Source organism: Polypterus senegalus, chromosome 6, assembly GCF_016835505.1.
Source record: "Polypterus senegalus isolate Bchr_013 chromosome 6, ASM1683550v1, whole genome shotgun sequence".
Taxonomy (NCBI): Eukaryota; Metazoa; Chordata; class Cladistia; order Polypteriformes; family Polypteridae; genus Polypterus; species Polypterus senegalus.
The window spans coordinates 191,667,923-191,695,285 of record NC_053159.1 but is presented as its reverse complement, the minus strand read 5'-3'; the positions used below and the strand labels follow the sequence as shown (position 1 = coordinate 191,695,285).

The following is a 27,363-nucleotide window of genomic DNA, read 5'->3' as shown; positions in this document are numbered from 1 at the left end:
CTGCAGACTGAATCATAGACCGCCTCATGTCCTGAAGCCAACTCTTACCTGAGAGCCACCATTCATGTTGGCCGCAAACCATATTGGCTTGGCATCTGCAGCCTTAGCACCCCACCAGGTCTTGCGTGGGATGCTGGAAGGGTTTGCCGAAATGCACGTCTCGCCGGTGTCCATGTTGCAGTAGACTTTGACGGCATCCTCTGCACAGCCTTGGTTGGGATCAATCCAATACTCTCCTGTGTGAACAGAGGAAGACATGGAGACATTAAACATCAGCCTAAGTCTCATTCAGCCCCTTCTTCAATGGCGGCCCTATGGGATGAACAAGCTCAAGCAGGTTGCAATTCAAAGGTCATTCTGATATAACGTTTAGGGATCTGGCTGAAGGTCTGGAGGCTGAAGGATGAGAGAGTGAGGGGGAATTCTGCTGAGATGTTGGATAGTAAAAGCAGATTGTGCACAAATGTTAGACCTTTTTTCTTCATTTGCAGAGATACGGGCACAAGGAATACTGTACATTACCAAGTAGTGTGGTGGACTTTAGAGACCTTCAAATCTTGACTTGAGGTTATTTTGGACAATCTTGGTGAATACGATGAATGGCTTTGCTGGGCCTAATGGCCTGTCCTCATGCCAATTTTTCTAATGCTCTAAAAGCAAATGAAGAAGCATGAGGTGTGAAAGGCCAGCGATGAAGAAGGTATGAGAACAGCTGTCTGTAGGTGGGCAAAGGGACCAGTGTTACTCAAAGAAATATGGTGGTGGAATACTGAGGTAGAGATGCCATATGAGAAAAAGTAGATACGAAGTGACAGAAGGTGACAGGCCATCTATAAAGAAGTGAAGAGAAACACTAGAAAAGAAGTTGGGAGGCTAAGAGATGGAAGTTTGGACATGTGACCTGCAAAAGGAGGAAGGAAAGATCTGTGTTTAAGATCACAAATAAAGCAGTCAAAGAAAGGATTGTAGCAGGTGTGAACTGTTCAAACATTCTGAAAGGCACGTCTGAACTGATATACTAGAATTAAGGATATCTGGGAGGAATACATGGAGAAGATGGGGAATGAGGAGAATGACCAGGATGACGAGGGTCCTTAAAGACTGAGCTGTGCGTTTTTAGAAAGTGGAGGCTGCAAATGCACGGAAAAAAAGATGAAGAGGATAAGCAATGCAGCCAGCCCAACTAAAGTGCTGGTGGAAATCCTGAAAACTGAAAGACAAAACCACAGTGGAAATTTAGAATGTGGCACGTGGTCCTTTAAGCCTAAAATTTTTATTTACAGCACTGCGGTGGTACAATGGAGGCAAGTGGCCTGGATGGTCAGGTAATGGATCATGTGGTTTAGCCTTATTCTTCTGTCACCCTGGCCTTTTGAAGACGTGTCACTTATAGGCTCATCAATCACAAACCTGCATTTTACAAACTAGGTACTTGTGACTCATAAGTGGAGTCCACATTTATGAGAGGTGGACAAATAAAGCTCACTGATGCAGATATTAAAACACTGCTGTCCTCTCCTCTCCTCGAGTGTAAGATAGCAGACACCATGATTGAGCATGTAAAGGAATGAGGTGGCAGATCTAAGAATGTGGCCTAGTGGTCATCAGGAGAAATGGAGTGACCAGGGCCTATCTTGTGAGCGGAGAGACGACACTACTAAATGGACATTTATGTTTATGTTAGGTAGAATGCCCAGAGGGGACTGGGCGGTCCTGTGGCCTGGAACCCCTGCAGATTTTATTTTTTTTCTCCAGCCGTCTGGAGTTTTTTTCTGTTTTTTCTGTCCACCTTGCCCATCGGATCTTACTCCTTTTCTATATTAACTAATGTTGTCTTATTTTAATTTCTTATTTTGTCTTTTATTTTTCTTTTCTTCAGTATGTAAAGCACTTTAGAGCTACTTTTTGCATGAAAATGTGCTATATAAATACATGTTGTTGTTGTGGACCTCAGTTCTGCTGTCTTTTGATCATTTATCATAACTCATCCTGAACCTCGATATCCATTAGTTAGGACCACCAAGAAGATACCAGAAGACATTTGGTGCCACTAGGTCACTATGAGCAGGACGCTGCCCTTACCGCTCTTTTTCAAAGGATAGCATTGCTTTAGGTCATCGCATGTTCTCGCCGGGTTCTTCTTGGTCCCATCGGGGCTGCGCATGGTGTCAATCTGGCTGCTCAGGGCCTTAAGGGTGGCATGTACTCCAGGGTCAGCCTTTAGGGGTTCGGATTTATTGCTGTTGGGAAGTGCCTCATCCTCACTAAACTCTGGGGGTGGTGGAGGCCCAACGTCATAGTCTTGAGGTCCCATAAAGTCATCCAAAGCAGCAGTGGGTGGGCCGGGAGGACCTGGAGGCCCGGGTGGTCCTTCATCACCTGGTGGACCCTGAGAATGAGAGCAGATTCACCATCAGATCTACATGTGACCCTGTGTCTTACAAGGGGATTTACAATTCCTCAGCACTCAACTGCTAGCCTCTACTTTCGATGCCACTTACCTCTGGGCCTACATCTCCGCTTATTCCCCGTGTGCCCGGAGGCCCCATTGGCCCAGGATTTCCAATATGTCCTTCCTTGCCCGGTGGGCCAACTGGACCTGGTGGACCCTGAAACAAATTGCATCAAAGAAGGTTTTTAAGAATGAAAAAATGAGGAAATCCTCTTAGACTGAAAATGCAAACTAAGAACTTACCCTTGGACCATACGGTCCAGTGATTCCAGGAGCACCTTGCTGACCAGTGCTACCCTATACATAGAAATGGAAGAGTTTAGTGCTGAGCTGGTCAAGAAGCCGAGAACATGAGTGGCTGATATTGCTACTTACGGGAGGGCCGGGGAGGCCTTGCAGTCCAGTGTACCCTCGGTGGCCCTTCTGGCCCCTTTCTCCTTGTTCACCATGGTCTCCTTTGTCACCCCTGGGACCTTGAGGACCCTGTTGTGGAAATAAGGAGGTAAGTATAATGAAAGTGGACTCCTGACCAGGACTTCAAACATTGTGTTGGCTTTCCTGGGACATAAAGTGTTTTAATGTCTGAAGGGAGTTGAGCTGTGAGGTCTCATTATGATCAGTGTGTGGTCCACTTGAGACACGGTCAGGAGGAAGTCCATCAAGTCCTGAGCTGCTTAGGCTGTAGGCCTCCCCATTGGCTTGCACTTCTTCAAACGAGATGCCATCTAGTGTGCCCTATTACTCTTCCAGATCTATTCTTAGATGGTCCTCAGGGTGCCAGGAGGGTGGCACTGCTACGGTGCTGCTCTCTCCTCAAATGGAGGGTTACCCTAGACCACCTAATTCTAAACAAGCTGACCACATGCCCTTGTACAGCTGGCCTGCATTACGTAGGCTGACTGGTGGATGCCAGTCCATATTTTCACACAAAATTGTAGGGCCAGTTTTTTCACAATGACTAAGTATCACCTGAGAACTTTCAGATCTCAAATAGGTGAAAAGCAACCACCAGGCAGGACTGGTCTGAGTGGCCCAAGCCCACAGAAAAATTCTGACCACAGCCTTTGGGCCCATGGAGTCAGAGGTACATCGTGTGTGTTCTGGACAAACTACACATTTCATAACCACTTAACCTGCATGTCTTTGGACTGTGGGAGGAAACCCACGCAGACATGGGGAGAACATGCAAACTCCATGCTGGGTGCACTCAGGATGTGAACCCTGCCATCCTTGTCATGAGACAGTGGCACTGCCACTACACCACAGTGCCGCCCCCAGTTTGTTAAATACAACTCATAATATTTAATGTGTGTGTTTTTATTTTAGTGTATTTTTATTTTAGGATAATTTACATAAGACCAGTGTCAATATGCTTGCAGGAAAAATGTGAAAAAGATAATTGGGAAGCTTGTAGTTAACATGTCTCTCATGTCTATATATAAATAAAATCCACTGTCTGTCTGCTTTTCACGAGAGAACTACTTCACGGGTTTATATCGGGCTTTTTTCTGTAATTTGCTTGAACAATCCAGTTGATTTTGTGACTTCTCTCATTGCGCTAAGGATCAAAGTTTGCTTCTGGTATTGATTTATTTATTATTCAAATCAGTCTACCTCTGGCCATGCTTTTATCACTGTTTGATGGTCATAATAATACTCGGGTTCCTTCAGTGTACCCTTATAACAAGTAGGCTCTGTATTGCTTTAAATTATGGACCCTGTGTTCCCTCTCACCTGGTGGGGTCCATAGCTGCAGCGCTAGGCCTCTTCCCCAATGCCATTTCAGAAGGACCAGCCCATGAAACGGCTCTATTGGCACTGAGTTGCTCTCTTGTTGTTTGGTTTTTGATCTTCCATTTATTGTTAGACTCCTAGGACTTTCAGCTTCTGTTTAAAGGTACCTTTTGGGGGGTTTTGGATTTGATTTGTTCTCTTTCACATTTCTTTTGTGAGGTGTTCAGAATTCTTAATAAATCTTTAAATTTAATGAACTTTGTGCTATTTGCATGAGCCAGAGGTTTCTACGCTTTTCCCTCCTCTCTCCTTTTGTCAGTATCTGTTGACTTTAAAGCCTTTGCCCCGTACCACTGGGCCTTCATAGGCCTTAAGCCTGCAGTTTGAGTTAGGAGCTAGGCTGCTTCAGAGAAGTGAGGCCACTTGTTCTGGCTCAGATATCTAGACCTGATTTTGTTTATCAGGCCTACCTCAGCTTGAGCTTTGTGACCACATACAATCATAAAAATTGGGATGTGAACTTACGAGTAGGCCTCGCTTTCCTGCCGTACCGGGTGGGCCCATTGGTCCCCGAGAACCCTAGAAAAAATATAAAACAAAGCCTTTAGCCCTCAAAGCACCCCCAACAAGAACAATGACCCACTATTTCACAGCACAGTACTTACAGGGTCACCTCTACGGCCGGGTTCACCAGTGGGTCCGACGGGACCTGGGGATCCAGGGGCGCCAGGAGTACCTGGCAGGCCTGATGGTCCCAAATCCCCACGATCTCCCTAGAAACATGAAAAACGAAATGTTAATAATTGGTGCTGCCACATCATAATTGATATTGATATTGTTGTGAGAATCATGAAAGGCGATATACACATTAAAGACAGGTCAAGGCAGAATGTTGAGAGAAAGCAAAGCTGGCACCCTGTGATTTTTTTTTAATAGCAGCCTTAATAAAGTTCATGTGGCCTCTAATTTCCAGCAAATTGCTGTCCCATCAAACAGCTCCTCAATTTAAAAATGATAAATACAATATATGTGGTCAATAAAAGTGGTTCCATTCTCCAATCAGATGGCCCAGAAGGCTGAAATGGAGCTGAGCAATGCTTTGATAGTCCATTTGGACAAGTCCTGGTCCTCATGAGACCTTTGAACATCCCAGTCCCAGATGGACACCAGTAACATTACTTCTGTTTGTTATTTATTTTATTTATGTTCATATATTTTATTTCTATTTGTTATTTATGTTATTTGTATGTTTTCTTTAAAGCACTTTGGCCACAGCATTCCTATTTTGTTTTAAATGTTCTATATAAATAAATTGACATTGACATTAATGTTGCCAGCCACGGGATTTATCACAAAGCGCACGTATACAGCATTCCTACTTTACAAAATGCAGTTTATATGAATACAGGTAAGCAGCACAAGAAGCATCTTGGAAAGCATCTCTTTTATTCTCGCAGTGTCGGAAAATGTTTGTCAATCCAGTGCCACAGTCGCTTCACCTCAGCAGCTCGTCTGTCTCTAACCCTTTCTAATACGAGACTTTGCTGTCCGTCTTCTCAGCCTGAATGTGGCTGTGAGATGGGAGTTGAGGAAAACGTTTATATTCTTGTGCCATGGAAATGAAAGCTCTCTGTGATGCGTGAATGGCATTGTTTCACAAACTGCAGCAATACAAAGCAGGATAAACAGCGGCAGGCATGTCACACAGCACAGAATTCACACTTGGATGAACTTTTTTAATTTTACTATACAATAATGTGGCGACCCATCATAAACATTTTCAAGCCCATAGTTGAAGAATCATTGCTCTAGTGCGGTGTTCCTTAAACCTTTATTGAAGAATTGCTGCGAATCGTTGAGTAATGTTGATTGCTTAAATTGCCTGAAGCGACCCATCAAGAGACAGCTTCACAATTTGTACTCACCCGTCACCCATTGTATACAACGGGGTGTTACGAGCCTGCATGACCCAAAAAGTGACAACCCCGTGACCCATTTTGAGTCCTTACCCATAGTTTAAGAAACTATGATATACTGCGCAGAAAGGGGTAGGGGAGGGTTTGTCCCTCTCAGAGTCCATGGCGGGTTAGAAAGTGGGAGAACAAAGAGCTGAGCACAAGGCCTTTCAGAACTGCTGTTTACTTCGGGTACTGGAATTCCTGAAATGCTACTACCCTTGTTTTAAAAATGGGTTTTTTTGGTACTTTTTCAGTACCAGTATATTGTGCAACCCTACTGTAAGGGTCAGTACCCTGAATATACACAAACTGTCCATCATTATATTATCCAATACATTTAACAGGGGTTGGAGTCTTTTGGGTGGGAACCAACACTGGAGGGGATGGCAGTCCTTCACTGGGCCAATGTAGAGGTGTCAATTAATCAACCTACATGTCTTTGGGAAGTGGTAAGGAAAACACACCCAGATAATGTGAGAACATACAAACTCCACTCAGAGAGGCATTCACAATAAGAACTGCATAGTGCCCTGCACAGAGCGCTATAAGAGAACTTTGCGAGAAGTATTGGTGATACAAGAAACAGAAAGAGAAGGTGGTCTCCTACATAGTTAGAACATTAGAACACTCTGGATGAGGACAGGCCATTCAGCCCAACAAACCTCGCCAGTCTTGTCCACTTATTTCTTCCAAAAAAATATCAAATCGAGTTTTGAAAGTCCCTAACGTCTTATTGTCTACCACACTACTTGGTAGTGTGTAATTTCTCCTTCACAAGTTTCCAACTGCGTCCCTGTGTTCTTGATGAACTCATTTTAAAGTCACCGTCTCGATCCACTACACTAATTCCCTTCATCATTTTAAACACTTCACTCAGGTCTCAACTTAATCTTCTTTTGCTTAAACTGTAAAGGCTCAGCTCTTTTAATCTTTCCTCATCACTCATCCCCTGTAGTCCTGAATCAGCCTAGTTGCTCTTCTCTGGACCTTCTCTTGTGCTGTTATGTCCTCTTTGTAGCCTGGAGACCCAAACTGCACACAGGACTCCAGATGAGGCCTCACCAGTGTGTTATAAAGCTGAGCAGACCCTCCTGTGACTTGTACTCCACACATCAAGGCGCTATATAACCTGACATTCTGTAACCCTTCTTAATGACTTCTGAACACTGTCGGGCAGTTGATAGCTTAGAGTCCACTATGATTCCTTAATCCTTCTAATAAGATGGACTCTCGATTTTCCGACCGCCCATTGTGTATTCAAACCTCATGTTTTTACTTCCTGTGTGTAATTCTTTACATTTACTGACATTAAATTTCATTTGCCACAAATCTGCCCAAGCCTGTTTGCTGTCCAAGTCCTTCTGTGATGATAGAACGGATTCCAAATTATCTGCTAATCCACCTATCTTGGTATCATCTGCAAACTTAATCAGCTTGTTCCTTATATTCCTATCTAAATCATTTATAGATATTAAAAATAGCAGCGGCACCCACACTGCCTCCTGCTGGTCACCACTCTTAACATCGGCCAGTTCTGATGAGGTTCCTCACACCATCACCCTCTGCTTCCTGTGTTTGAGCCAATTCTGCACCCACCTAAAAACATCACCCTGAACTGCCACATCTTTTAATTTGATGCCCACCCTCTCATGTGGCACCTCATCAAATGCTTTCTAAAAGTTCACATCAATCAATCTCATCTCCTCCACTTTGATCGTATGCTTTTGTTGCCTCCTCATTGAATTCCAGCCTGTCAGTAAAACACGACCTCCCTCTTCTGACCCCACGCTGACTGTCCTGTCCTTGCCATGTGTTGCTCAATCTTATCCTTAATAATTCCTTCCATTAACTTTCCTGTGACGCACATTAAGCTTACTGGCCTATAGTTGCTCTGACCTGCCCTGTCACCCTTTTTATATAATGAGATGATATTTGCTATTCTCCAGTCCTTCAGAATCTCTCCAGTGCGCAATGACTTCCTAAAAATATGTGTCAAGGGTTTATATTTTTACTCGCTACCCTCCTTAAGAACTCGAGGATAAATATTATCTATATATATATATATTATCTATATATAGTTCTTTATATACCACCTTCACCAGACAGAAGTCATTTTTTACATGGCATACAAGAAGTTATTACAAGTTGTGTGAGACACCTGGGGCCACATGGCCCATGCTGCCCTGCTGAAAATGCATTTTGAAAATTGCTTATTCTCACCCGCTCGCCTCCATTGCCATCACGTCCTGGGGGGCCATCTGGTCCTGAGGGTCCCTGCAAGAAACAGCATAACATTGGTTATTGTCCAGGAATATGAAAGCTCCTTCCCACAAAGTAGAAGTCTGGTCAGCTGTCGGGGCACAAATGGTGAGGACAACGGCAAAGTGTCAAAAAGAGTGAGACAAGTGCTGGGGAGATGACCAGCAGAATTAAACAGATGCAAATCCACACTTGTGATCGCAGTGTGCTGCTGCTAATGGTGAATGATTCCCTAGACCTTGGGGTGAAATCTCAAGGTTTGCATGAGCCTTTCTGAAGCTGGACTCTCACTGACCCTAAAGGAACTGAATGGATGTCCACTTTGGCCCCCCAACTGCCTAACTTATGGTCCGTTGGCTTGTTAAGTCTAGCAGCCCCACCTCATCTTCCCAACAAGATTCATCTACCTAAAACAGACATTCAAGTTAATCTTCTGAAAACCTCAGTAATGACAAGGTCACTTACATCTGGGCCGGGGTCTCCGATGGGACCATTTGCTCCTGGGGGTCCCACTGGTCCAGAAGGACCTTTATCGCCTGATGCTCCAGGTGCGCCTTGTTTTCCAGGTGGTCCCTTTAGAGCAAGACCACAAAGAAATAATGAATAGAAGTGGAAGACAATGGTGTTTGAGTTGGACTTGTCCTGTCCAATATGTTGGTTTTCTCTGTCCAGCCTCTCTCTGACTCTCATGGCTCTCATCTGGCAAGCTGCAGTTCATGACGCCCAGTAGTTAAGCACACATTACGTCCCTCTTTTTCATTGGAAGTCAAGCACAGAAGTTACACGTACCGCTGGTCCAGGAAGGCCAGGCATTCCACGTTCCCCTCGCTGACCAGGCAAACCAACGATTCCTCTCTGTCCAGTTGTTCCAGCAGGACCTGGAGGACCATCTGGACCCTAGTGATGGAAGAAAGTTGTTGTGTTACTGGTCTCTGTACCCTACTGGAGAGCATTAGTAAGATAGCCGCCATTCTAAATTGCTATGACTGCAGGAGAGACATCACAAGCAGATACTTACGGTTGGACCATCCTCTCCAGAGTCACCTTTGTCTCCTGGGCTGCCAGGGGGACCTGCAGGGCCTTGCTCTCCAGGACGTCCAGGTGGTCCATTGTCACCTCGCAGACCTGGTGGTCCCTCTTTACCAGGGTCTCCTTGGGGGCCAGGCTCTCCTACTGGGCCCTGTTAGAACCATGAAGGCTCAATGAATCCCAGGACATTTTAGCATGAACTCCACACAGTGGTTAAGCAGAAAGAGATTTTGAAATGGAACGTTGAAAATGTGTCCTTTTAAAAATCCACATTAAGTGCTTCACATCATTTGCTAAAAACAAATACTGTATAAATCTGATTTTTTGTAGATTTCTGCCATCATGTTAACACTTCTGGGGACAATCAGAACAAGTACATGGCTGGAATAAATGCTCTTTCTTGTGGACAGCAGTGATGCAGAATGCCTGTATTTCTTGGATGGGTCAATCAGACCACCTGTGCTGTTTTTGAACTCGAACATAAAGACAAGAAAATGAGCGTGAATTTGACGTAACGTTCAACCATATTTGTGGTTTTCAGGACTCAGTAGTATATTTTTCTATTTTAGTACAGTAATAGTAGGCCCCTTTAGATAGCAACGTGGCTCACCACCTGAGATACACAAGCTCTTCTTGACCTTAGATTATTAGGTCTCTGGTGTAGACAAGGAACAGGCCGGGATTTGAACCCTGGTTTGGGCTAAACAGCAAATTGTAACAGTGTCTGGTCGAGTTACGGCTCAATTCTGAACGTGGACTCAGGGCACCAGTTACAGGCAAGCCCTCCCACTGCTGTTCTTAAATACGCTGACCAAAAGAAACACGATACTGCCACCTAGTGGGAAGGAATACAATTTCAACAACAGGTCTCGGACATTAGAGGCTGAATATACTGCATGCTCTCCCTGTGTCAGTGTGCCTCGATCTCCAGGCAGGCTGGCTTTCTTCTCACATCTCAAAAATGTTTGTGGTCAAATGGCAAGTTAATGCTTTATACTATATAAAAAATCCAAAAAAGGCAATTTTTAAAAATTGACAAGTTAATCTTGGAAATGCCTAAGTTATTAGCCTTGTTTAATATGTACTTTGCACACTTCTGAAATCCACATTAAATCACTTACAGGCCTCACCAAATGCTAGAAGCCCATATCCTTCGGCCGCTGCCCACTACGCCAAATGTTTTAATGTGAAAAAGTCCATGAAAGGCCTTTTTATTGATGGACAAGTTAATCCTGAAAAGCAGTGCCGGATTAAGGTGGCTGCTATTGATGCTGCAGCATTAGGCCCATTCCTGAAATAGGCCCAGATGAAAACAGACAAGAATTTTCCAGAAGCTGAACAGTTTTACTTTGCTATATTAACCTCAAAATAATTCTTAGAATGAAGTTTGGAGTTTGACTTTCGGATGCCTAGACACAGCGTTACTTATTATACAGTTACTATTGTTCTTTGCGCTGTGACGTAACCATAACGTCGTCGTGTTTATTGTTAACTGAAGATTTCAAGTTAATGCTATCAATTTTACATTAAACAGTTTACTTAGTAATTTAGCTGCGTTTTTTGCAATATCTTGGGGATTCTTGCCACTTTATTATTGTTCGTTAAGTGCCACGTAGTCAATTTTTCACCTTGAAAGTTAGTTGTACGGTAAAAATCGATGGCTATTTAAATGGTTATCTGTAAAGGTAAAACTAAAAGCCGGGCATGGATGTTTAGAATTTTTAAAATCCTCGACAGGATTTTGGTCTATTATGAAATTTAAATCGTGGACAAATTTTTACCCTCAAGAGCCTGAACTGAGTCACTTTGACCCAATGTCTCAGCAAATTCATTTTTTCTTACTCTGTTTAGTAAGAGAATTGCGAAATGTTGTGTATTTCATTGTTAGGTTTTCTGCATTAAGTGCACTTTTCAGACAATTGCTATTGTTACATAGTTTGATGTTAATCTCGAGTTGTTACGATACTACGTCGTTATTCATATTCATGTTCAATAAAGGCTGGCTGGTTGCGTTGCAGGCAATTAAGGCTCGTTGGTCGGGCTGAGTGCGCATGTGCGGTGAGTGTCGAATGCACAGGCACCAATGGTGAGAAAAAATAGGCCTTTTTTATGCTGCAGCATCAGGCTCAATTTTGTCTTAATCCGGCCCTGCTGAAAATCCTAAAATAGTAGCCTTGTTGTACATGTACACCCCACAATACTTACCTCTTTAACATACACTCATTACTAACGGCTGGCTACCTTCTCTGGAAGGAGTTAACATTCGCTCTGCAAAACCTTCACAATGGCTGAATATTAATATAATAAAACTTTGTTCCACAATTACTAAAAATGGACCCTGACATTTGGGACTTTCTAAACGACAGCCTGCTCTTATCAATGCATGAATATTCCTAAGGCATCAAACAGAAGATTCTTACTCAACTTAATTTAAAAATGCCTGCCATTTCCCTAACCCAGTAGACACTTCAGTTCTCTCCCATCTGGGTCATGGTGCTGATGACCCTGGTCAGCAAAAACAGAAGGCAGCTAAGCAGGAGACACTGCCATGCTACATGTCAGGCAACCTACCGTGGAGCCAGGGGGACCAACTCTTCCGGCTGGGCCAGGAAATCCAGTAGCACCCTGGAAGTGAAGCAAGGACATCAGAATAAGGAGAAGCAGAAGGAAGAAGGGGCAAACCATCTCATGCAGCAACTGGGTCTGTGGCAGGACTTAAACAAGGCAGAGCGCTGACCTTCAGGGTGAAAATAAGCTCAGGTCCTAAAGTTTCAGAGCCACAACCTCCGTCCAACTCAAACAGCCTCAGATATCACAGGGAGTCAGTTGTAGTGGAGGGTGATTAAGGACAGGAATTACTGTATAATGACTACTTGGGCCTTCCACCATAACTCAGCCTCAGATCGGTCTCAGATCATCTGACCTCTATCAAGTCCGCTCAGGAGGCAATCGAGCAGTGTGACAGTGAGACTGAGAGTTTTCAAGGCTCCAAATAGTCTGGAGCTACACTTATATTGGTAAGAAAGATAAACTTGGCTTGGCTTTTAACAATCTGGCATGCCAGGATCCATGTGGGCAGGGCAGAGCAGCGCAGAGCTGCCAGGTGTCATACTTACAGGAGGACCTTGAGTTCCACGTCCACCCTTCAGTCCAGCCACACCAACTGGGCCCTGAAAAACAAAGCATGGAGATCAGTTGGGGTGAGTGGCAATGCTGGAAAAAGACCCAAATAAAATCTTTTATACATACGGCAGGTCCAGGAGATCCAGCGAGGCCTTGTGGACCTGGAGATCCTGCATCACCTTTCTGGCCTGGCTCACCAGGCTCCCCTTTGACTCCAGGCTGACCATCAGGGCCCTGAAATGTAGACAAACGGTGTTAAAGAGCTGCATGGACCTGAGGTTTCTAGTTCTGTTTCATTTCCCTCATATTCTGGGGTCAGAGTGGTGATGGGGGGAAAAGTCAGGACAAGTTTAGGGGTGCAAGGAGAACCTCACTGAAATTTATAGGGGGACTCCAGGGGCCTTAGTGTTTGAACAAGATAAGTGGGCGGAACCTGAAGCATTTACAGACCTTGGGAGTTTTGATTGGACAAAAGGGCACAGAGATCATTGTGTCCTGTCCGCCATAGATTCCCAGGTGTATCATTGGCGTCTTTATTGCACAACAGCACTCTCTGAGACAGAGATGGCCTACCAGGGCACAGCAACAGGCTTTCCACAATTCAGACGAATGATCTGGTCAGGCCTCATTGTCCAACTTGCAATAACTACATTTTCATAATATCAGTCAGCCATCGATGCCTGCAATGCCACCATGTCACATTAGGATGTCTGGCCAACGTAGGTGCCATCTACAAGGGCCATAGGAATAACTGCTCCTCTCTATCCTAATACCTGCAATCCTGGAGCGCTGGTTGAGAAAAATTGCTTTGGAAAAATGAATCGATAAGTCCATACTGGATGCATTGGAGTCCATTTGTATGTACAGGCTAAGACTAAGACAGACTGCAGGTAAATGGGTCTCAACTCTGATGTCCAACTTTTTATTTGACTGTTCACATTAATTTTGCAAGCAATTCAGCCCTGATATGACTGAGCACCAAAATCTTGTCCGAAACGACACAATTAATGACAAATACTTAACACCTAACAGACAACAATGAACATCAGTTACATAAGGACTTCTGGCACACAGTGTTCATAGGACAGGACATCAGCAAACTCATCAGGTCACGATGGCAGTGCTCAAAGGTGCTTTGAGTGGAATCATCACATCTAGGAACCTGTGGGCATGACAGACTGGTGGGGGCAAGATGTGGGTGGAGGGGTTTAATGCAAAATAACAGTTTTACAATTTCAGATTATTAAGGGGAGCATCTGATTATTTATGACAACGTCTATCTACAAGACACTCTCAGAAATATACTCACCTGAGATGCAGCATTTCAGAAAAACGGCTGTTTTTCTTTTTGCATTTCACATCTCTCTAAAAGACTGAATCTGTGTCACATGACTGAAAAAAGTCAGCCATTGAGCAGAAGAATAACATTTGTGGGGCCCTGAAGCTCGAACCATTATGAGGGCCCCTTGCAACCAGGAATGAGGATCAAGGTGACCACTGTTCTCTTCTTCAATGGGTTGTTCCATAACAGATCACCGCAATATTTTAATTTAGCCAGTACGTCTTAGATTTTGATTAAAATCTGGTTTGTGTCCCGGATCCTCCATGTGTGCAGTTTGCTTGTTCTCCCTGTGTCTGCCTGGATTTCCTCCGGGTGCTCGGGCTTCCTGCGGTGGGCTGCCGCCCTGCCCGGGGTTTGTTTCCTTAAATCAGTGCAGACAATGTGGCCTCCTTGCAGCTTGGTCACTGTTCTGCAAGATGTGGTGGCCAAGTCAAAGGATTTTAAACCTCGGGATAGATAATTGTGGGACCCTGAGTGAGTCACTTGACCTGGCCGTTCAGCTTTTTTAAAATATCTACCTCATGAAGTGTTATTACATATCCTGATCTTGCAAGTCAGCGTGGATAAAGGTGTCAGCCAAATGCTAATAACCACAAGGTTGCCATTTCAGTCCCTGGGTGACTTGTACATTGTAGAGCTACTGTGTTGCCCCTGGAAGGCGCTATATAAATAAAATGACCGCTTGTTGGTTAATGAGGTGGTATGTAGTTGTGTACCCTTAAGCCCCTGTCTCCTTGAGTCTTCAACAGCTACACCATGCCCCCTTCTTGGGTTGTTTCCCTTTCTTCACCTTACGCCCCACCGTCCCACCCAATGGACCAGCTCAATGAATAATCAACCTGGGCATATCAGATATGATGGTCCACATGAGGGGCGCTTTATCAATTCAAAAGAGTTTTTAGATTCATTTGTCTTAGATTCTGGCATTCCATCCAGATTGGGTTGGTGCCGGACCCGCGTGACCCTCTGGATTAATTGAGTTCATTAATGGATGAAGGGGTTACATTCACCACACAGCATCTTGTAATGTCTTTATATTAATTTGTAATTGTAATTGTTCTTGGATTTATTGTACAAGGTGCTTGGGTTCGACTGATCAATTTATTACATGGTAGACGTGATGGGGGCCAAGAATGACATGGGAGTGTGTTTTCCAAGAAGAACTTTGCTGGGTGTCAGTTGGAGTGTCATCTGGTTGTGCAGCTCCATAACGACTCTTAGCTGATGCTACTCCTTACTGCCCCCCGCTGCTGGTGGCCCCTTTCACTCCATGTTTGCCATTCTTCAAGATTCTTTTTGATATTAAAATTAATAAGCTGAAAAAACTTACGGGAGGACCAGCAAAGCCAACAGCACCAATGGGACCGGGCTCACCACGAGACCCCTGCAAAAGAAACACAGTTAAAGTTCAAGCCGCCTGCGTTTCTGACTTTATTCTCCAAAGATTTCCTTCATGGTATCTTGTTCTTCCACTTCTGTTTAGTCTGAGGCGTTTTGTGAGAGCAAGTCTTAGTCTACAGGTTTATCTACAGGTCACCTTTATTAAAGGCACTATATAAAATAAAGGCTTGTCTCTGTCATAGAGTCAGTAATTCTAGCAAATGCAAGACAAAGGAGTGGGAAACTGCTGAACGGCCCTTCCAGGTGCTCACTTTTATAGCATCATGCCTTCAAACTCTCACACTCTGCCTGCAGGTTACATTCCTAATGGTCATTTCAGTTGCCTCTCTACTTTTCTCTGTGAGTCCACTTACCGGGCTGGCACGGGATCCAGGGGGCCCTGGAGGACCACGGGGGCCTGGTTCTCCCTAAAATTGAAATAAATTTTTAAAATTGCATGAACAAAGTTTTATTTCTAAGTATTTGTGACCCAGACATCTATTACAAGTGTCATGTACCTTTTCTCCAGATGGTCCATGTGGTCCAACGGGTCCCAGGGGACCTGGCAAACCCTGCGATATAAGAAAAGATCAAAAAGCATTCAGCAGAGTGTTGACTTGGCTCAACGAAAAGGAACAAACCTGAAACAGCCTGTCAAAAGAACCCCAAGGGCACAGCAAGAACTCATTCAAGAAGTTATAGAGGATCTCAGATGAACATCCAAAGAACTGCAGGCCTCTCCTGCCTCAGCTATGGTCAGTGTTCAAATCCCCACAATAAGAAAGCAACTGTGGAATTCACGGGAGAGTCCTAAAGCAGAAACCTCTGCCATGCAAAGAAATACCAGGGTGATCTCCAAACCTTTTGTTATAATGTGTTATAGAAATAGGACGTCAACTCTTAGGACGTCATAAGACTCACCAGGATGTGCGTTCAACAGCAAAAATCATCAGACCTACAATAAAACAAGGTGGGGCTATGGGGTGGGGATACTTTGGAAGGCCTGCCATTATTGAATGGAACTATGCACTTTACCAGAACATTCTTAAAGAGAACGTCTGCCCATCTGTCTGAGACCTGAAGCCAAAGCGTCATTGGATTATGCAGCAGGACAAGGAACCAAAACACAAAAATAAGTTCAGAACTGAATGGTTCAGATGTTTTGGACTGGCCTAGTCAAAGTCTTGACTTGAACTCAATAGAAAAGACTTGAAATGAACAGTCGCCGCTCGAAAACCAACCAATGTGTCTGAAATAAAGCAGCTCTGCCAAGATACCAAATGATAAGACGTGTTTAGTTGAGAATAGTGCTACCAAAAGTGTGGTGACTATTTATAATAGCTATGTGGGCAAATAATTTTTCACTTTGGTGGCAATATGCAGGATAACTTCAATAGAGAAAATCCTCATTTAAAAAAACACATTATGTGTTCATTTAGGTTCCCCTTCTCTAATACAACATTTTGTCTATTGTATATTGTATAAAATGTGCAAAAACAAAGGATATCAGGAAGGGGACAAATACTTTTTCACATGGCCATAAGTATCTGTAGCTTAAGGTCAAGTTGATAAGGCTGCCCAATGCTCTGTCTGGCAGCCAGGGTGAGGCTGGCTAGTGGGCTTCTATGCTTTACATTCTTATGGTCATCTCACATACATGGATGCAAATGCTGGGGCCTTTTATACAGGACTGTGGACCACCAGCACCAGTTGGGGCTGACATGACCTTCACTACTAGGCCACTGTTTTATTGGGCAGCCTTGTACCCAGTTAGATTTAGAGGAGGTCTGATTGCCCCAATGTCTGTCTGTCTGTCTATCTTAATCCTGCCAACTATACCAAATACTGTGTATCTCATGTAGAGTATCTGTGTAATCTTACCAACTATTCTTTCTTTCTTTCTTTCTTTCTTTCTTTCTTTCTTTCTTTCTTTCTGTAAGTGATGTGAAGTAAAATGAAAGGGCTTTAGCCCACCAATACAGGTGATATGTCTTTGTTCTTTTCTTCAGTCAAGCCCCTGAGATGATGCCCCATGCAGCTTGGTGGTAAAGGTCTACTCACCCGTGCACCGTCATTGCCAGGTGTGCCCTCTGAGCCTTTCTCACCGATGGACCCCTTTATAAAGACAAAAGACATTCACAGTGAGCCTTGCTGTCAGCCTGCTGGCACAATGAAGGGGCTCACCATAGGGTTACCAGACACTCACCCTTTCTCCCTTGGGGCCATTGGGGCCTGAAGTTCCTCGCTCCCCCGGCATTCCCTGTAGACCTGGGGGTCCGAGATCCCCCACCGCTCCAGAAGGACCAGGGCTGCCCTGATTCAAAGAAGACACAGAAAGGTCAGGGTCAGTCATCAGTCATGTCGTCAACAAGCTTGAGAACAGAAGCTTCTAGAAATCAAGGATTATCTACTATAGCGCCTTTCACAGCAAACAAGGCAATTGACAGGCAAACCAGAATATGAACAACTCTCCCCCAAAGACCTTTGCTACTGTACAATCAGTCAGTGATGACTGATAACAAACAACTAAAGCCCCCTAGAATTATACCCGCTTTGCAGTGCCCCTGCCAATTCCTTTATTTTTTATAGTAGCATCTAAGAAAATGAGAAAATGCTAAATGAGTGTCAAGTTGTGCAAATTTTCCTATTGTGGATGCCATTATTTTCTTGTTTTAAGTGCAATTTTAATATTGAAATTCACACATGTAGGTAGACCTACTGGCATGGCCCATGAGGCACTGGCATCTTACCCACCTACTGGAGTAGACTCTTTCCCCAAGTGCAAATGTGAAGAAGTAAACTGGTGGACTGAATGGTGGGCGACTCTAAGCCATGTTTATTTGTTGTACACCATGACTCCTCAGCACGTCCCTGCTGAGGTCTGGAGAGATGACCACTAGGTTGCTGGTTCAAAGCCCACCACTCACTCCCAGTTCCATTTGTTTTCAGACGACATATTCATGTTTGGTCAGAGTGGCTGCTCCCATGATAGTCAGGGTGCCAGCAGTCAAACAAAGCTGGTTGATGCGTTTCTAATGATGGCTGCCATCTTGCACCTCCCTCTACATTGCAAATGTTTTCCTGTGGCCATATGGGATCGTGTTATAAATAAGAACCGTTGTGCCACTGGGATTCAACAAGTGGACAGCAGGTGTCCACCAGGCAGCATCATGGACTGAGGCACATTCTGACACATTTTGCACATTTTGTGAAATGCAAAAAGATGATATGACTGTTTCTGACTGGGCTGTTCCTTTTTATATTATATCTTGGGACCACTCAAATCTCAACTTGATTTTATCTTTGGAGAATCTTACATAAGAGGATAAGTAAACCTGTTGGGCCGAATGGCCTGTTCTCCTCACAATTATTCTAATCGGTGTTCCCATTTCAACATTTTAACCCCAAGTGAAGATGATCTGCTCACCTTGAACAGACTCATTGGTTTCCCTGACTTTCCCCTTTTGCTTTGACAGTTAGCGTCATTTAAATAGCCATTTTTCAGGTCAGATGTGAATCTCCATGTTCCTCACCACATTCTGCCCTTCGTATGCCAGCTTACCTTAGGACCGTCAGGACCTTGAGCTCCTGGTATGCCCTTGGGACCATGAAGACCAGCAGGGCCCATTTCACCCCGTTCACCAGGATTGCCTCGCTCTCCCTGTAAAAAGACAAATTTCACAGTGCCTGGGTGTTAAACGTGAGACATTTGAGGTGGCTGGCATCTCTCAGGGGGGCGACTTACCTTTGGTCCAGTCTGACCAATCGCTCCAGCCTCACCGGGAATGCCCTGTGAATCACATTAGAGGACAGCGTGAGCTCATAACATTATAGGTTCCAATAATGTCAGCTCTCCACTGTAGGCAGCACTCACCTGATCTCCAGGTTTCCCAGACTCGCCGGGTGGACCTGGTGGGCCGGGCAGTCCCTATAATGAAAAAAAGAAAAAGAACTCGTCAACAAAGTCTTCACCACGGAGGAGCAGTGAGGTCATTGAGGGGCATTGGCACAGTAACCACAGACTGACAAATGACTCACTGAGTATAACGGGCACTGTGGTTCTTTGTAATTTATGTTACTAAAATGTCTCTATATTGTCCTTTTGTATTTGATCATTCTTCAATAAGTACTTTATGTATTTATGTTATAAATTTTTTATTTAATTGATACTAGATGGCCTGGTCCATGATAAATCACAATCTATTGTAAATGGTTTTAGTCCTGAAGGCATCATTTGCCATCACTCACTCAATTTCAAGGCATTTGTCACATGTGGTAATATAATGCATTACATTTGTCATTCCAACAGATGGTGCCTAGAACTGACATGATTACCTAATAAAGTATTAAACTGAAAAATGACAGACAATAAAAAAGAGCCCACTGACTGCCACACTGATAGTCTGACCATAAAAGTCTCAAACTAGGATCCCGTAGAGGCCAGCATGCCCTCTTTAGAGCTGTTCATGGAATTTGTCATATATTTACACAATTTATTCCCGCTCTTATGCTACTACATCAATGAGGGAAGATCATCGGAATGTTTAGTGAACTTTAATGACATTAGTACTTCTGCTATCTCATCTCATTTTAATTTTTTAAACGTCTTTTCCGGACGAGGATTGTGGTGGAAACAAGTCAAGCACGTCAGCCCAGGCTTTACTGTCCCAGCTACAGATTCTAGCTCTTCCTGGACATTCCCAAGACAGCTGAGAGATATAATCCCTTCTGCATGTCCTAGTTCTGCTGCCAAGTCTCTACCTCGGTGGGATGTGCCCGGAGCAGCTTCATGGAGAGCAACCTGAGGATGAGGAATCCTTCCCACATGGCCCAACCATCTCAGCAGGCTCTTCTTGATTCAGAGGAGAATCGACTCAACTCTGAAGGTCTCCCGGATCGCTGAGCTTCTTATCCTATTACAGAGTGTCAGACCAGCCACCTTGTGAGGAAATCTCATTTCTGCTGCAGGGATGCAGATCGACCAGTAAGGTGAGAGTTTGGGTTTTAGACTTGGCTTCCACTTCACTGCCACTGACCTTCAATCTGCTTGTCAATCTCAAATCTTGAACAAGATTCTGAGATACCTGAAATGCTCCATTGAGGACAGTCAAACCCCCCAACCTAAAGGAAGCAATCCACTTTCATTCGTTTTTTATTTCCTTTTTTTATTTAAATTTTCCATGATGAAGTCACAGTATCAGTTTGTCTGTTGCCTCAGAGAGACAGAAATAAAATCAGCTTCTATTATAAGGATATTTTGTTCTATTCAAATTTAATTTTACTAATTTCTAATGTCAGTTTGTCTGTTGCCTCACTTCCTACAAGATTCTAAACAACAGTGCAGTGCACCATCTGTTAGAATAAAAAATGCAATGCAGTTTGCTACTACTTGCATTACAAAGTACGCTCCTGTAGATGGCAGATCGCAAACATTTATGCCCAAATCATGGGAACTGCCGGACAGACAGAATATATTTAACTCTCTGGGGGCTAATTATTATTATTTTTTTTTTTTGTTTTGGCCGGCGGCAGCAGTAACAGTATGCAGCAACAGATCTCTGAAACAGTGGCACCATTTTAACACATTCTGCAGGCGTCATACTGCTGGCAAAGAGAATAGAACTCCAACATAACAATGGGTTTGTGGATGTTTACAGCCGATTACCGCCATCTACCCCGGAGTTGACATCCGCCTCAACCCAAAGTGTCGACATAAGTCGACACCCGCCCTGAAAGAGTTAATATATAAAGATGAATGTGTGTTTGTGTATAAGTGCTTGTCTGCTGTGCAAATCCACTGGGCAAGGCGGTAGGCTTTGTTTTGTTCACAAGTTTGAGTCTGTGTCCACAGCATGGGCAGCACCCAGTAAACCTGTCTGTGTATGAGTTGTATGCAAATCCACACCATTGTACAGGGGAACACCACAGACTTGGTTTTGTTGTGAAATGGAGTTGGTGCCACCATCCCGGGCAATGCTGTGTACCCCCCTGGTAATATAATACAATACATTTAATCTCTACATTTCAATTTTTTTTTCTGACAATTTCAATAGTTTCTAGGACACCAGGCTTTTTACAGCACGGGTTTGCACAGGTAATATAATATAATATAATATAATATAATATAATATATATATAATATAATATAATATGTATATATGTGGAGTTTGCATGTTCTCCCGTGTCTGCGTGGGTTTCCTCCGGCGCTCGGTTTCCTCCCACAATCCAAAGACATGCAGGTTAGGTGGACTGGCAATTCTAAATTGGCCCTAGTGTGTGCTTGGTGTGTGGGTGTGTTTGTGTGTGTCCTGTGGTGGGTTGGCACCCTGCCCAGGATTGGTTCCTGCCTTGTGCCCTGTGTTGGCTGGGATTGGCTCCAGCAGACCCCTGTGACCCTGTATTCGGATTCAGCGGGTTAGAAAATGGATGGATGGATGGATAATATAATATAATATAATATAATATAATATAATATAATATAATATAATATAATATAATATAATATAGGGTGGCATGGTGGCGCAGTGGGTAGCGCTGCTGCCTCGTAGTTAGGAGACCTGGGTTCGCTTCCCGGGTCCTCCCTGTGTAGAGTTTGCATGTTCTCCCCGTGTCAGCGAGGGTTTCCTTCCACAATCCAAAGACATGCAGGTTAGGTGCATTGGAGATCCTAAATTGTCCCTAGTGCATGCTTGGTGTGTGTGTGCCCAGTGGCCTTGTGTTGGCTGGGATTGGCTCCAGCAGGCCCCCGTGACCCTGTTGTTAGGATATAGCAGGATGGATAATGGATGATATAATATAATATGGTTGCGTAGCAGTTGACCCTGTTGCCTTCACGCAGACTGCCTTCATGTATTTTCTCCCTGGTTGTTTTGGTGAGTGTGTGAAAGTGTTTGTCCCTTCATAGATTTGTACCCCTGTGACACTGAACTGGATATGTGGGTTACAAATCAGGTGAATATAATTCTGTTTTTTGCAATCTCAGAGAGTTTACCAACTAATTACATAATGAATACACATCAATATAATATAATATAATATAATATAATATAATATAATATAATATAATTGTAGAAGAATGTTTGTTTGAGCAGGCGTGACAAGGACACATCCTTGTGCCTCATGACATGGAACCATGGCTGCATACCTGAAAGCCTGTGAGGCCTGGTGGTCCTTGTTCACCTCTTTCTCCAGCTGGACCCTGTGAAAATAGACAGGGAACAAAAAATAATATTAATAATTAAAAAACAAAAAAAAAAAACAGGTTGAAATCAAGCCCACCTATGCAGGCAGAGAACTTGCTTGAGAAGGCCTTACGACCAGGACATGTCAAGTCACCTCACTTGTCTGCTGATTTCTTATCGATACAATGTCCTCCATAGGCCATGAGCTTCACATGGTGGAAGAGTAGTGTTGTGGCAGCACCCAGCTAGTAGTAAAAGATTTAAGCCACTTACCAGAGGACCTGTTGCGCCTATGGGACCAACTTCGCCATCTTTTCCGGGTGCACCCTGAAAATAGAAGATGGCATGTTAAATTTCACACCTGGACATGGGTCTGGCTTGAGGTTCTTTCAGGAGGCACCTGTCCTGATTGCTCTCATTGTGTCTGGTGGTCCATAGCCTACTTATCCATCTGTGTGAAGCCGTGACTTCAGGAAGGAATCGTCACTTCTATCTTTACCTCTTTACTTTTCCTGTTTTCTTGGTTAAACTGTGTCACACTAATCTACATTGGTGGTGGGCATAAAGGGTCTTGGACTGGGAGGTCATGTCCTCTTGGCTTTCATCATTACACTTCATGGCTCTTCATGAACTGTTGCTCTTCTGGCTATCAACTCTTATCAGTCCAAGGTGGTGGGAAGGGGGAACGAATGTATCCACTAGTCGTGCTACTTGTGCTTTATTCTGGAGGAGAGGGGAAGACTGATAACTTGCTGCCCCCAACTGTCCAGTCACATCAGTCCGTGGTTGTGGTGGTGATGGTGGGCAGTCATGTTCTCTTTGTGTTTCTGTTTTGGGGTGAGTGGAGCTACCGATGAGCTGGTGCTCCCCTAGATGTCTGATTACATGAAGGATGTTCTGGGGCTCTTATGACCTAGGAGTTTATTATTTTATTTTAGTCTCCAGTGGATATTGATGAGGTGTTGTTGCCCTAACTGTTTGCTTCAATCAGAATATGTTGAAGGTGGGTGGGCTCGGGAGATGTTATTTGTCCTTGGTGTTTACTACTAGGTTGCCTTTGCCCCGATTCCTATTGGAGAAGTAGAGGGCATAGTCAGTAAACTTATCTAGTGGTGTGGCATTCCCAGCAGGTTGTCCTCTGATTTTGTTTGCACTATTGACATAGATTATTGGTGGTAGGCAGTGCTGATGTGCTAGTGAGGGAAGGTGAAACTTCTTATCTTTGATTTTGTGTGCAGGCCTCATCTCTCACAGTGTGCCCATGAAGCCCAGCCTGCCGGACTGGTACTCAATGTTGCTCAATTAATATCCCAAAGCAGAAATTTCTCATTAAGGTGGGTGACTGATTCACACTACTTACCCGTTGTCCTGGCACGCCTGCAGAGCCCTGCTCCCCTGTTTTCCCTGGGTCCCCCTAAAACCAGAGAGATATGTTACTTGATGGGCAATTCACACATGCAGTTGTGGTCTTTTGTCCCTAGGGGGCACCTTAATTGATTTTCTAACTCCACACACTTACATTAAAGCCCTTGGGTCCTGGTAATCCCATAATTCCAGGCTGCCCTCTGGTGCCTTGTGCCCCTGCTGGTCCTGGACGGCCATCTTCACCCGAAGGTCCCTGGAAGTTAAACAAGCAGAGACTGAGCCAATTAGCTCCATCATTGACGGGTGAGCTGACTTATTGGTTATTCAAGCTGTCCTCTTACCAGGGGTCCTGGCTTGCCTTCTGCTCCTTGAACTCCTGGATTTCCAGTCAGCCCCTGAAAAAGAACAAAAAATGACTGAGCTGAGGTAAGCTAACTGGTGAGGGGATACCCAAGACATTGACATGGCTCACCAAATTAGACAGCAGTTGCTAAGGAAAAGGTACCACTGTCTATGGTGAGATGACCCCATTGTGACCTTACATGACTGCTTTACCTTATAGGACAACAAGTGTGGGTCGGGGGGAGTGAAGGGGCTATATAGACAAGAAAAACATGGAGCAAAGAGGAAAGAATGTGGCATTGTGGTAAAAAACAAAGAAAATAAAAAATAAACATGAGGAATGAGAGGGAAGATGGAAACTAGAGGATCGAGAAAAGGTTCCCAGTGTTGGCTTTCACTTTTCCATTACAATAACCATTTCTGGATTAGGTGCTGGTTAAGCGGAGTTACCCTGACTCTCCAGCCTGACTGTTGCTTCTTACCGTTGCTCCTGTGAGTCCCGGTTCACCTGTGCGTCCAGGGTCCCCTCCAGCCCCCTTTGGACCAGAGGTCCCAACAATGCCTCGGTCACCTTGTGCACCCTGCGAAGATGAAAAGAAGAAAATCCCATTGAGTCAGCACCAGGCCTTTCATATAATGAAGAGAAACCCTAATGGGAAACTGCGTTACCTTGGGTCCTGGCAAGCCGTCTGCCCCTGGGAACCCTCTGTTACCGGGAGCACCCTGCAGACAAAAGGACTCATTACTCAAGATGACGAGAGGACGTCTGAAATGAGCAGCAGACCACATGATGTTCTACTTACTCGCTCACCAGTAGGACCTTGTGGACCCACTGAACCTGGATCACCACGGGGGCCCCTCTTCCCTTCTTCACCCTGAGGCCCTAATACGCCTTGTGCACCTTGAGGACCCTGTGGAAAACAAGACATGAAGACCAAGAAATCTGCCAAGGCTGCTCCAGAGGGCTGGATATCCCTCTAGAGTAGAAGGATGTCTCTGACATTTACTAAAGAATGCTGCTGGACACCTAAGGTGCTACCTGGTATCTGTGACTATGTGACACAATCCACTGGAAATCACATCACGCCATCCATTGCCATTAGTAGTACACCTCTAGTTGGTGGACTCACAGCCACAATGTGGCATCACAATTTAACTTTTAGCTAACGTATGGTAGTCATTCAATCACAAAACTATAAAAAACAATATGGGCTGGTGATCAGTCTTAGACAGACAACAAAGCTGACAAAACCTGGGCACCGCAACTATGGCAGGCCTGGTGGGCACTGCAGAAACACTGGTCTTTAATGGTTATCTCTGACAAGAGTTGAACAATCATGCTCCTGCACGAGCCAATGGCTTGCACAGGTAGGCCAGGGTATATAGTATTGGCTACTAACCGGTTCTCCTTTAGGTCCTGCCTCGCCTTTAAAGCCTGGAACTCCTGAATCTCCCTGAAAAAAAGAACAGAAAGAATAAAGTGTTGAAGAGCTGCTGAATTACAAATCTGTCATGACGGTTAAGCTAATCCAGTGCAGCAAAACTGGTCTTCACAATGGTGTGACTTGAAGAGAGTCTTATTGCCTGCATTGATACGCAAGGGCATCCTTTATTTCAGGATTCCTCGACTCCACCAAGATGAAGACCTCCTAAGAGTTTGATGAACAGATGTGGCAACCATCTTGGTGAGGTCATGCAAGTACTGCATATTACAAAGCTGCATGTGTGTTTGTCTGGTATGCACATCCACACAATTGAATTTGTTTCTGCCATATTTTGCAAGGATTCCCCACTGGTACAGGGAAACCCAAAGATTACACTTTATAACAAAATTTAGTCGGTGCCCTCAGAATCGGAAATGCCAGATACTCAAAAATTATGCAGAAACACAGATGTAATTAAAAAAAAACTATTAAGGAAAGAAATAGAAATATTCTTACCGGTTGACCTTTGACGCCAGGGGGTCCACTGCTGCCTTGAGGACCAGGGGAACCCAAGGGGCCAGGCATTCCAGGTGGACCTGCGGCTCCAGCTACTCCCTAAAAGCAAAATAAAAAAAGATTTTAGACAAAATGTAGGCAGATATTAGGGGGTCGTCGCCAATGTACATAACCTGCCACCGAGCCCAATACCTGACCATAGTTTATTGTTTCTGGAAGCCTGTAGGTCAGTTTACAGCAAAGAGACAACCCCAGCAGATGGATAGATAGATAGATAGATAGATAGATAGATAGATAGATAGATAGATAGATAGATAGATAGATAGATAGATAGATAGATAGATACTTTATTATTCCCCAAGTGGAAATGAAAATTTTACAGAAGCTCAAAAAATATATCTGTTGTCAAGCATGTGTATCGAAGGACTTCCTCGCCTACTCGGTTGAGGTACAGTATGTAATAACCCACCGCAATGAGAGGGTGTGCTGCTGCTAACATTGTCTTCTCTTTCTTTCCCCCCACTGAAAGGAGAAATACCTGCAAGCATCATTTCTTGCTTATTTTGTTTGACTTTGCTGTCTCCGGACAATAAAAGGGACGACCCAGGTTGGTACTCCAACCATACTTTGGAGCCATCATTATTGCACCAGGCCACAATATATATACTGCTCAAAAGAATGAAAGGAATACTTTTATATATATATATATATATATATATATATATATATATATATATATATATATATATATATATATATATATATATATATATATATATATATGTATATATACAGGGTGTCCATAAAGTCCGTGTGCAATTTAAAATAGTTGTAATTTTGTAAGTGTATGTGACAAAGAATTTGTAAAAAGGATTAGAAAGCTTGATGCATCTATTTTTTTTGCCTTTAGAAGTTTTATTTTTGCCATATTTGGGGAACTGAAAATCTACATGAGTCTGTTGAACATGAAAGAGATTCTCCCAAAGTTAATTTGTGGTGTGCTTTGGGAAAACATCGAGTCATAGGGCAATTCTGTTTTGAAGGATGTGTTGTTAATGGTGATGACTATTTAGAAATGCTGCAAAATTAGGGTTAGGGTTAGGTACAGTGTTTCAACAAGATGACACTCCTTGTCTCTTTGCTTTGCATGTTAGACAGTTTCTACATGAGAAATTCCATAACAGATGGATTGGAAGAGGTGGACCATTTTCTTGACCTCCACATTCACCAGATTTGACTCCACTGGATTTCTTTTTAT

At 43.9% G+C, this 27,363-nt stretch overlaps 1 protein-coding gene across 1 annotated transcript in view; it reads right to left on the bottom strand.

Moving 5' to 3' along the window:
* col5a2a (collagen, type V, alpha 2a) overlaps positions 1–27,363 on the bottom strand; it is a 138,848-nt gene that overhangs the window by 3,184 nt on the left and 108,301 nt on the right. Inside the window, exons 21-52 of the mRNA XM_039757778.1 lie at positions 26,106–26,204; positions 25,566–25,619; positions 24,969–25,076; positions 24,835–24,888; positions 24,648–24,746; positions 24,165–24,218; positions 23,978–24,076; positions 23,819–23,872; positions 22,732–22,785; positions 22,422–22,475; positions 19,152–19,205; positions 19,023–19,067; positions 18,840–18,938; positions 17,484–17,591; positions 17,339–17,392; positions 15,796–15,849; positions 15,652–15,705; positions 15,228–15,281; positions 12,682–12,789; positions 12,549–12,602; positions 12,004–12,057; positions 9,422–9,583; positions 9,193–9,300; positions 8,869–8,976; positions 8,365–8,418; positions 4,852–4,959; positions 4,712–4,765; positions 2,828–2,935; positions 2,696–2,749; positions 2,502–2,609; positions 2,083–2,389; positions 49–236 (exon numbers count right to left, since the gene is read on the bottom strand). Of these exons, the coding sequence (XP_039613712.1) occupies positions 49–236; positions 2,083–2,389; positions 2,502–2,609; positions 2,696–2,749; positions 2,828–2,935; positions 4,712–4,765; positions 4,852–4,959; positions 8,365–8,418; positions 8,869–8,976; positions 9,193–9,300; positions 9,422–9,583; positions 12,004–12,057; positions 12,549–12,602; positions 12,682–12,789; positions 15,228–15,281; positions 15,652–15,705; positions 15,796–15,849; positions 17,339–17,392; positions 17,484–17,591; positions 18,840–18,938; positions 19,023–19,067; positions 19,152–19,205; positions 22,422–22,475; positions 22,732–22,785; positions 23,819–23,872; positions 23,978–24,076; positions 24,165–24,218; positions 24,648–24,746; positions 24,835–24,888; positions 24,969–25,076; positions 25,566–25,619; positions 26,106–26,204 (2,826 nt within the window). The remainder of the gene's footprint in view (positions 1–48; positions 237–2,082; positions 2,390–2,501; positions 2,610–2,695; positions 2,750–2,827; positions 2,936–4,711; positions 4,766–4,851; positions 4,960–8,364; positions 8,419–8,868; positions 8,977–9,192; positions 9,301–9,421; positions 9,584–12,003; positions 12,058–12,548; positions 12,603–12,681; positions 12,790–15,227; positions 15,282–15,651; positions 15,706–15,795; positions 15,850–17,338; positions 17,393–17,483; positions 17,592–18,839; positions 18,939–19,022; positions 19,068–19,151; positions 19,206–22,421; positions 22,476–22,731; positions 22,786–23,818; positions 23,873–23,977; positions 24,077–24,164; positions 24,219–24,647; positions 24,747–24,834; positions 24,889–24,968; positions 25,077–25,565; positions 25,620–26,105; positions 26,205–27,363) is intronic.